Below are 11,490 nucleotides of genomic sequence, written 5' to 3' on the forward strand. Positions count from 1 at the left end.
ACACTTCACATGAAAGACCATCACTACAACCCCTGCATGAGCCGACTTCTAAGTAGGCAGGATTATATGAGCTACCAACAGTTGGCAACTGTCCCGTGCCATGTGACTGGCTTCTTGTATGCCATCATGCCGGCTTCCAGAGTCCATGGGCATTTAAAAACTCAGATTTCCGTTTGAAAGCTGGGAATTTCACTGGAAAGCACAGTTTTCCAATAAAATCTATTCAAATCTGAGCTGTAGCTTAAAGCGTGAATCTGCAACACAAATGTTGCAGTGTGAAATCTGCAAAGCCTGCCTGAAGAACGATATAAGAAAAGAAGAAAGCACATTTCTAGAGACCTGTCACAAAAAGAGTGTCTGAGGTTTACTTTGGGTGAAATAACCTGAGGGAAATGCATTCAAAGAAATCAATATCCCATCACAGGCAGGTTAACTTCATCCACGTATCTCCAGCAATGTTTGTCTTCCTCATGAGGGACTCTTTCTGAGAAGAACTCAGACTTCTACTTTGTCCATGATGTGAAAATATGACGTGTAACATGTAAAGTTTTTTTTTTCTAAATTGTAAGATCTGTTTACACCTGACATTTCATACTTGGGGCCCAATATGACATGGGTTTGACCTCCTCTAGAGGTTAGGTAATGAATCCTCCACATAAATCTGGTGCAGTGGTTTCATAAAGGCAAAGCAAATATTCAAATGACTGTAATGAAAATGCTAATGTAACCCAGTGAGATTACTCCTGCATTTGTCCAGGCACAGATTCTAGAAATAGGATCACACACAGCTGCGCACACATCAGGGGAGACTCTGAAAAGCACATAGAGTACTGAGAAAGTACATGAAAGGGCTAATGGAAAAGGGGGAGAACAAGTTCTGTATAGTGGGTAGAATTCAATTGTTTGACATAGAATAAAACTGACTGGAATTTTCTCTAGCGATTGCTGACATTTTGCCCTGTGGCAATAAACAACTACTACATCCAGAGCTTGTCTTAGTTTATCTCACTCTGTTCGAGAAGGGCTGCCTAAGCCACAGATGGACACTACACTGTTGCCTAGACAAACACTGTGAATTTATAATTCATATCGGGGACATACTGCAAGTCAAAATTGAAGGAATATCGTCTGGTAGACCTCTACAAATCAGCCATCCATTCACTAATCTAAGTACCACAGTAATACAACATTTTTAGAAATAGTACAATGGTAATGCCAAGCCCCCTGAAGTACCGTTTAATTGCACGCGAATATAGCAACCATTCAGTAGTGCAGTTAACAATTACAGTCCAAAATGCTTATAGCAAGTTAACTTTATGAATCAAGTTTTTTTTTCACTTGACTCTACTTTTGCTGTGCTCCTGCTTTCACACTGATTTCCCAGATTACATCATAACACTCATTCCTTATTTAGACATTTCTGATACCTGTTTGGGAGCGTCTACAATCCAATCATTTGCAAGTCCTCACTAGTGAAAGGAATGCTAGTGTTTCAAAACCTTTGTACCCACCTTTGACACGTTCAAAACAAACCGGAATGTGGCGTCAGGCTTTTTACTACCCTGAAACAGCAGGAAAGAGTGCTAATAATTAATGTGGCACAAGAACAAGATTTAGAACCAGTTCAAGTTTGGTTCTCAGAGCATTAATGGAAAGGTGAATGAACTGGACAGTGTATAAAGTTCATGCACTCCGAGAGCAAACTAGTAACGCAGACAGCTGAAATTGCCCAAGACGGACAATTTCCAGAATGGCAGTCAATTGGCAAAGCTTTCCAAAGCAAAGGGTCATTGCTGAATTAGGTCACAGTCACAGAGATTTGGAGATGCTGGTGAAATTCAAGTTTTCTCATGGGGTGAGACACTCAGGTGCTTGCTAAATTCCGAATGGGACTATCGATGAACAGACACTTTCGGATTGGTAACTGTCTCAAGCCAGAACATTCTGTGAAGGAACACTGTGTATTGACTTTAGGGTTGCAAAGGGGCGGAACATTCTGGTAAATTTCCATGAGAACTTCATCTGGGGAATTTTGGAAATATTCCAAGTTTGAAATTTACCATTAATTTATGGGAACCAATTGGGAAAATGTATAAAACTATCATATACAAACATAAATATAAACATGTTGTTTGATCATAGGCTCACATGCATGCAAACTAATACAAACTTTAAAAAATGTTTTGTTTTTTTTTTTTTGTTTTTTTGAGGTGGAGGGGGTGCTGTGGTGCTTTTTTCAGGATTTATTCAAAACACATTCACATTTAGTCATTTAGCAGATGCTTTTATCCAAAGCGCCTTACAAATGAGGACAATGGAAGCAATCAAATTGACAAAAGAGCAATGATATATAAGTGCTATAACAAGACTGAGTTGGGCAGGTCATACCACCAGGAGGGAACATTTAATTTAAAAGCCTGTGAAAGTGAATTTGTGCCTCTTTGGGATGGCACAATAAAGCGAACGTCGCAGAACGCACGCTTCTAGAAGCACGGAAGTCTGAAGTAATAAATTTAGGTAAAGGGGTGCAGAAGAGCCAGTGCTGGTTTTGTAGGCAAGCATTAATGCCTTGAATCTTATGCGAGCAGCTATTGGTGGCCAGTGCATAAAGAGAGGTGTGACGTGCACTCTATTCGGCTCGTTATAAAATTAATCTTGCTGCCACGTTCTGGATTCATTGTAAAGGTTTGATAGAACTGACTGGAAGACCTGGCAAGTCATAACATTACAAAACACATGCAACTATAATATGACACACCAAAAACACATCTCCACTTGAATGGTTACTCAATCATCAAGACCAGATGTGGGTCCATTCCTGATGTTTAAAATAAAAATACCCGTGTTAACCAACAATAAGTATCAACTGACAAACATCAAAACCCTTTAAACCAAATTATTTGTAATTACACCTAAGATTTTTGATACAAATAATAAATGTGGTCTATAACGCAAGTCGTACAGTACTGAACATTTTTATGATACTTTTAAGTTGTTTTTGAAACCCTTCATAAGTCCACTACAAGCATCTACGTCAGAATACAAACAACATATGATTAAGGCTTATTTATGGCCTAATATGGGTGAAGAGCTGATCTAAAGATAGAGTACTAGTTTTCTCCTGGGTTCAGATAATCCTGCTGATTCGTTTGTGTACCCGTGTGTCATTAGTGCTGCTTGGTAACAGCTCTTAATTATCATCTTATTATAATCAACAAGACCACCAATTAGTGTCCACCAAATTAATCATACTAGCAAGTCAAAAATGACTAAATGAACAAGGAATATGAAATATACTTGCCATATTTTAAATGTAGGCTTTCAGGACACACCTATTGCAGGTGACAGGTCTATGTTTCAGTTACTTGCTGTTACGCCATAGACTTGCGTTTAATGATGCCTACATGTTCCCATTTGCCCACCGTGAGTCCCTGCCAGTCTGAGCTTGCCATCCTCTGATGTCACGCTGCTATGGTAAAATTGGTACGCTCCCTTCCTATTCAAAACATGCGGAAATGTCCTTAACCTCACCTGCTTTCTCTGCTGTGTCTGACATAAGACAAAAGACTTAACTCTTAAAACAATGAGCCTGAATATAGGACAAGAATCTAAGTTCTTGCATAATATATAAAAGATAGCTCAGAAATGTAATCACTGATTGCTGGTGATATAAAACTGAGTAAAATTGTTAATATGATTTTAAAGAGATTTTTATTGGGCCAGTAAGTTTCCTGAAAATATCATTATCAGTAGACTTGAGTTGGAAAGTTTGATTCATTTATGTGAATCAGTTTAGTAGAACTGATTCAAACTCTGATTCATTTGAAACCCTCCATTTCAGAGCAAATAAGCTATCAAATATTGTTGAAAGGCTGAAAAGACATCATTTTTTGCCAAATCACTCCATATCACTTATATGTGTGTGTCATCTGATCTAAAGACAGGGACCAGATAATAAAGACCATCCAGAGTTTTATAGTCAGGTACATTTGAACTAAAGCACACTGTAGGACTGTTTCTGTGCTTTCACACAGTGTACAAGTGGGGGTTGATATGATATTATAATAACACACCTGCAACTTTGTTTAGGTTGCAAATATACAGGCCAACCTGCATCCATGCAAATGCTTCCTGCAAACTCATGCTTACAACATTGATTTAAACCACTTAAATTGAGACCAAACAATACAAGAAAATCACATATCAGTCTAATCTGAGCCATGTGAGTGCTTCAGAGATTAAGATATAACCGTATGCCCCAGAATACAAAGGTTGTTTGCAACTTCTCTTTCAGCCGAGGTCAGATTAGGACACCTGATCACTGATAAGTGTGTGCAACTGCTGAGACATAAAACAACAGCAACATGATAATGCCGGCATGAAGCATTTCTCCAGGATACTGCATAAAAATGCAGCGAAAGCTTTAATCTGTCTCTAAAAAATGAGCGCTATTAGCCAAGACATATCCAAAGTGATAATAGTGAGAAACTGAGAAACTATGGCATTGAACTAAACGGCTGCTTACAGATGAAAAACCATAGCTCATCCAAAAATGTCAAATCTGATGAACTATTCACACTACGTCGTTCAGGAAAGAGAAGGAGAAATCCAAAATAGGTGACATTTTTAAGAATATCCTGGCTATTCTTCTCGACTTATCAACATATCATTCACAACAAGGACAATAACAATAAAAATAATAATAGTAGTGCCTTGCCTCCGGCAAGCACCACTAATAAAGTTTTAATTGCCCTAATTGTATGAGAACAGTGAAGTACACACACCACTATGAAAATGATAACAACACAATGTAACAACACGGTTTGAAATGATTTCAGAAACACTTTTTCCACCTTATGAACGATTAAAAACATTTCTATGCAATCAGAATGTGCAAGAGAGTCAAGTCAAGTCACCTTTATTTTTGTAGCACTTTATATAATACTGGTTGTTTCAAAGCAGCTTTACAGTATTAAACGGGAAAATAGTGTGTCGATAATGCACGAAGACAAAAACAGAGAGTCAGACGAGCAAATGCTCAAGCATTTTAAGTGGCAAAACTGCAGTGGGGCTTTATATTAAAGTGTAGATGCTTAAATAGTTATCGGTATATTTATCTTTATAACTACCGTTCATGCTGTGGACGGGTCTAGGCCTTTACTCTCTTATGACTGAAAACTAATATTTTTAAATTGCTTTTAAACAAATTCTTAGTAATGCAACCCTTTGCAATTCACGATGAGCTAGTCTTACAGTCCTGTTGCACAGCATTATCTTCTAGAACGATTTGTCCATTCCACAAAGCATGTAACTTCATTATGACACAACAAAAACATCTCCACTCTGACAGTTATTCAATCGTCACACTTAAAAGACCGGGAACTGGGTCAATGGTGCATAACAAAATCCGCAGGTAATTGCATGGAAATGATTGACAAGTGCATTCTTCATAATTTCTACTTTTGTGTTCTACAGAAGAAGCATGCAGGTTTGGAACATCATGAGCTATTTTTCCTTATTTTTTGGGAAGAACTACACTTTAATCAATAGTTAATGCCAAACGATGTACAGAAATGTTGATGTGATGAACATAGGCATCAATTACAGACCACACTCATCAAGATCATCTACAGTTTATGTTACAGCAGATTGAGGACTACTATAGTTAGAGAAAACATCCTACCCTTGGTCCCATTATCAGACGACTCAATGAAAGGGTTTTTTTTTAACCTTTGATGCCAGTTGAGCTCTTAACTGATGATGGATTACTATAGTATGGGTACATTATTGATATCAAGGCCCTGTCTTTCCACAGTCTTTCCCTTTCAGTCCAAAATTGACATTGATCTGTTACAGAGCATTCCCAGGCTTCCTCACATCCCCAAAGAGAGATGGAGGAGCCAGATGATGGACTCTGGGGCTTCAGAAGAGGAAACAACCCTTCTAATAAATAAAAGTGTGCCCTGAGCAAGGCATGAGACAGCGCTGTAAAGTAATTGGAGTGAAAAGAGCAAAATATAAACTGACGATCCAGAGGCTGAAGCCAATTTATTGAGCCACATTCAGAGGTAAAGTCTTTCTGTGAAAACCGAATCAAATTATTTTCCTGTGATGTTTTATGGTATCTCATTTTACTCTCGCTCTCAGTGGACTTCAAATGAATAGACTAAAAATGTGCAATTTCTTCAAATCTGATGTCAAGTGAATTCCAACCATGCAGCAAACTCCTACCAGAACATCTAAAGCATCATTTCATTGCCGCTGATTTGATTTTATGGTTCGACTTCACAGCGATCAAGGCAAATGATAGAGAAAATGCTTCAGTAAACAAGCAGACACGGAGTCAATTGTCTGAACTCGCTGTAAAGACCATGTCAACCCTGCATATTTATGATTTCAAATGAGCATAAAATGATGTGTGGAAATGAGGGGGAGGCCCGGCTGACTGACAGGAGCTGGGGGTGGAGGGACTCATTTCATGGTGTAAATACATTTGCCTGACTCTGTCAAGTTAGGTGACTCAGCCCCTATCACGGAAGCTGAACACATAGTACTGCAGTGCTGCACATCACGACAACCGCGAGCTCGCCTGAAAACTGGTGCAGTGGGATGGATTTCAAAACCTTAAAATGTTCCGATTTTATGCAGTAAATGTGTAAATGTCAACAGCACAACACAAGTATTCACTGAGGGGGGGGGGAAACTGAAACTGGAATGCATGAAGGTCTTTTTTCCCACAGCACTAGTGACAGACCGACATATCTACCAGGCCGATAAAATACCAGCTCATATTTGCCTATTCTGAGATTATCAGCATCTGCCAACAATCATGGACACTTAAAAAAATTGAGTGGAAAAAAACAGGTATTTACTATTTACAATTAGCCCTTTGCTGCAAAGCTCTTGATTCTGATTGGCCAATCAGAGATTTCAATGACAACTCATTCAACTCAACTCAACAAATAAATATTTTAAGCAATCATTTAATACGTGAGACAACAATACGATCGCAAATCATTATTTATCTCTCGACTCTCATGCAATAATTTAAACTCAAATCAATATTCTTTTTTTTTTTTTTTTTTTTTTTATAAAATCAATATTCTATTTAATTATCTGGTAACAACAACAATGCAATAAGTGGGAGATGGTCTTTAAATTTCACCACGTAATACAAAACATGGAATACGCTGTAGCCTACTGGATAGGGAATTTAGGAGATAAGACAGTCTCAATCAAATTGTGTATTCCTCGAATAAGCACCGTCCGGCACGAATGGCATTTTTGCATGCATGTGAATACTGCTTATAAATGAAAAAGATGCGAAGCTCGCGCTCTTCAGTGGCTAGAGAGAATGATCCCGCCTCGCGCTGTTCTACGTCTCTCAGCGTCGAGCACATGACTGCAGTAACTGTGTTCTGTAACTCAGTCACGAGGATGGAGTACTATTACACTGACCAGACAGCGAGCTCAGTCCAATAACCCGAAACGAGCACATTTACAGCTCTAATAATATTCACACTGGCACGAGGACACAGGACAACATCACCGAGCATTTCCTCAAAGCGTTCAAATGTTACGAAAACGAGTCGACGCCTTTCAGTGACGCCGGACACATCGTTCACAGAGCGCGCGATTTGCAAACATGCACGAACTGACGATTTAATTTATGATACGAAAATTAGTTTTCCCCGGCACGTGCTAAATTTTGAATTTAAAATAATTAATCAATGCACCGCATTCTTAACCTCATCCTTGTCCTAAAATCTCTAAGTGTGGAAGTATCCGTGTTTCGAAGCAGGCTTTTGAAGCGTTGTTTTGTAACTCCCTATTCTACGCGTTATGTATCTATAAATAAACACTTTGCGATAGTCTGCTTGACATGAGAAGTGCAGAACGCACAGCGTTTATTTATTAATACCAACAGCACACACTGGCACATGATGCAGAGATCGCTTGACTACTTCTAATTAGCATCAAGCTCGTTTTGTAACAGTTACGCAAACGCTTACGAAAACAATGCATTTCGTAAATTGCGTAAGTTCCGTTCTCTATACAGATATACACATGTATAACACCTATAAGCATACATTTTGTAAACATATGCTACATTTTATAAAGGCCTTCAGTGCTGCATATCAGTTTTTCAACTGTACAGCCTAAGTGATATAATGCACTCGGTTTGAAGCTTTATTAGCTACAGTTTATCTAAAGAAAGCAGACCAGGTAGGAATATGAATTAAACAAATACTGATCGCCTCTAATAACTGCACTAACAGTAGTAATATGCACCGATTAATAATTATGCGATGCAAAAAAAAAAAAAATTAAAAAGAGAGGCAATACAATCTAAGTAAAAAAAAAGAAAAAAAACTGAAACCCCCCATAGTTTTCAATGTCTATATTCATTTTCATCTACCTCACAGTGAACTCGTACGGAATCAGAGCGCATATAATGTATAGGCTATATTATCAAGCAACTAAAAGTCAAGTCCACCACAACACCCACGTGTCACATACTCTCACACACAGACCGGGAAATTACTGTGGTTTTTGTCAAACTGATGAACACATCTGAACTTATTCTGTTCCGCATGTGAAGTTATTCACTTTCGCCTAATCGCTAGCCCTCGAACGCAGACTTCAAAGGAACGATTATTTGTCTATAAGTCACTTTTCGCATAGATGCATTATTTCCTGTGAACTCCACGTGAAGCGCAGACGTCAGGGACTCCAGACGCCGGCTGAGACGCGCTGACAGCATCGCCGAAATGATGCGAGTATATCGCGCCACGGACAGTTGCATGCTAAAATACACCCGGGGGAAAAAACAGCCATGCGTATGCCTTATCCGAAATGGTGCATGGCTTACCTGGCTGCCGGAGTTTTCAGTCAAGTAATTGAAGACAAATGAAGAGAGCTCGTCGTCTAACAGTGAAGCGCAGTCCGCCATCTTCCAAAGAATGAGATGAGAGGAGCCAGAGAGCGCTGCTATACTGCTCTCCCCGCGTGCAGTGAGATCTCCAACCGACCGAGGGCAGTGTGCTGAGGTGCCTCAGGGCTTCCCAATCATTGCTGGATTAAATAAAACTGCACAAAAGTGAATTCTTTCAAGGTGTAGGTGTGTTAAACACAGGTTGGTGGCTGAAGAAGGATGTGGGGACTATGCTGCAGGATGCATGTTCCCAACTGTAACTGAACCTGCTTCTGCTGTCTAGATTACAGTGTCTATGACTCATTTATGATGCTACTTCATGACGCCTAAAGTCCATGCTTTGTGTGGGTAATATATACTGACCATCCTTTTACCATATAGCATCTCAGCAAGCTTCAGCATTCTGCTTATGGTGCTCAAAACCAGCCACTGTTAATATAGTCATTTTATTATTATTATTTAAATGTACTAGAGAGTCTATCGACTTATGCTGAGGAAGAATGTAGCTTATCTTTAACTCTTGTACTACAATAATTAAAATTATTATTATTAAAATGTAATTGAAAATTAAATGTTATAGATGAAAAGCAGATGCACTGCTGACTTTAGGCCTGACCCTAGATCAAATTACGAGCTTATGGTGATAAAGTTTCATATATGAGTAACGCATTAAAATCTATGTAAACAATTGGGGGAATCACCCTGTAATCAGCGGACCCATTGATTGGCTGATCTTGTCGAGTGTCGTTTTCTTACAAACTTTCACTACTGCATGTGGGGATTTTGAAGAGCTTAATTAAAGTCATTCCATTCTGAGTGACATCCCAGAAATCACCACCTGACTGTTACTCAAGAGAAGAGGCAACTCTGCTAAAGAAACCATCCTATATTTGATTCACATTAAAGATATAAATCTTATTGGTTGTAAACATTTCAAATGGCATGCAAACCAATACAATTAAATTGTCAAACCCTTGACATACTATTACAACAGCCCAATCTGAAATGACCCCAAGGTCACATCAGTCTATTGAACTGTGTGCTGTCTAGCTGGTTATCATCAACCAAACAAATATTGTTTGAATGTTTGAGGTCAGAGAGAATGTTTGCCTCTTTGAAAACACTGTATAAAAACAAAATATAGGTTGTGCTAATTCTTAGAGCAAAAATAAATAAATAATAATAAACAGATAAATGTAGAGGGGACAACAGTTATAAAACCCAAACATGCAGTGACATTCATAGCTGTATTTAGATGGGAACTTCAAGACTGTTACTTAAAGCCAACAAGCCCACCTTCCATAAGAGTGTGAAAGGTCACTGAGGGGATTTGACAGCCCTGAGCGTCTGGTGGGTGTCTCTGACAGCTGTCAGACTGGAGGAGTTTGTTCTGTGCTGGAGTTATCAGTCAAGAGAAGAGTCCGTTTCATCAGTCATATCATTTCATTGATTATGCCCTGATGTTTGGAGGTCAACGACATTGTGCCTTCAGCTGCAGTTGTCCAAGGACAGCAATCAATAGAATTCACACATTGTTTCCCAACACTGAAGCATGCATTACGTATTTGTTCATGTTTTTGTTTGCTATGAGTAATGGGAGCGCATACTGGACTTTGAATCCATGCATATTGCTGAAATCACTCACGATTGGTTATGACTAGAAGGTGATTTAATGGGGGCTTCTGTGTGAATGGACGGGGCACTGAGAGAAGACAAATCAAAGAGCACCGAGGACTGTAGCAACTTATTTATGAAGAGTGTCATGCAGGAACACTGGGTTCAGTTTAAGAATGACACTTTCAGAGTGCTGAAGTTTTGAAATGGCCTGTTGTTGAATCCATATTTTAATACACAATATGTTAATTGTGAAGTATATTCAGTTACACTTTAGTTTGTGGACCAATTCTCACTATTAACTATTAACTGACTTTTGCCTCAAACTCTGAATTGCACTGCAAGGATTAAGCTATCAGCACCTCAAAAGAGCAAGCTGATCCTGCTTCAGAGTTACTGGAGCATTTTACTACAGAAATATGTGACTTCATTATATCCTGAAGGGTAAAGTCTAACTTGCAGAATGGCCGAGTCACAATGTGCCACTGTGTATGGAACAGTTACAAGCAATCTGAACTGCAAGGCATAGTTAAAAAAAAGCCAGGTCATGATTGGAGGAAATGCCCGCTACACTACGGATATGCAAAGCTGAACACGCTGTGATTGGCCGGAGCTCCTCCTGTCTCTGTGCATAGTAGGAAAAGGAGCGTGTAGAGTAAAGCAGACTGCATTAGAGACTCGCTTCCCCTAGCAAACACGTGCATGCTCATCACATGACCCCCTTTTCCATTGCTGGTGCCTGACCATGTATAATGCTTATGCTTGCTATATCGAAATGAAAATGATGATTGCACAGGTGAAAGTTGAAAAGAAAATGGTCTAATCTTACACAAATCACCCAACAATCACCCAAGGTTACAAACAATTTCACCAGGCTAGAGAAATTTTCCATAAATATTCATTTTAAAAGGAATAGGGAGAGCATGCCAATGCAAAGTGTA

General features: G+C 39.0%; 1 protein-coding gene across 1 annotated transcript in view; it reads right to left on the bottom strand.

The window, feature by feature from the left end:
• The window catches only part of ppargc1b (peroxisome proliferator-activated receptor gamma, coactivator 1 beta), a 48,082-nt gene extending 38,788 nt beyond the window's left edge, over positions 1–9,294 (bottom strand). The window contains exon 1 of the mRNA XM_052614890.1: positions 8,873–9,294. Coding sequence (XP_052470850.1) covers positions 8,873–8,953 — 81 coding nt within the window. The 5' untranslated portion in view covers positions 8,954–9,294. The remainder of the gene's footprint in view (positions 1–8,872) is intronic.
• Between the last annotated feature and the right edge of the window lie 2,196 nt (positions 9,295–11,490).

This window comes from Carassius gibelio, chromosome A14 (genome assembly GCF_023724105.1).
Source record: "Carassius gibelio isolate Cgi1373 ecotype wild population from Czech Republic chromosome A14, carGib1.2-hapl.c, whole genome shotgun sequence".
Lineage (NCBI taxonomy): Eukaryota > Metazoa > Chordata > Actinopteri > Cypriniformes > Cyprinidae > Carassius > Carassius gibelio.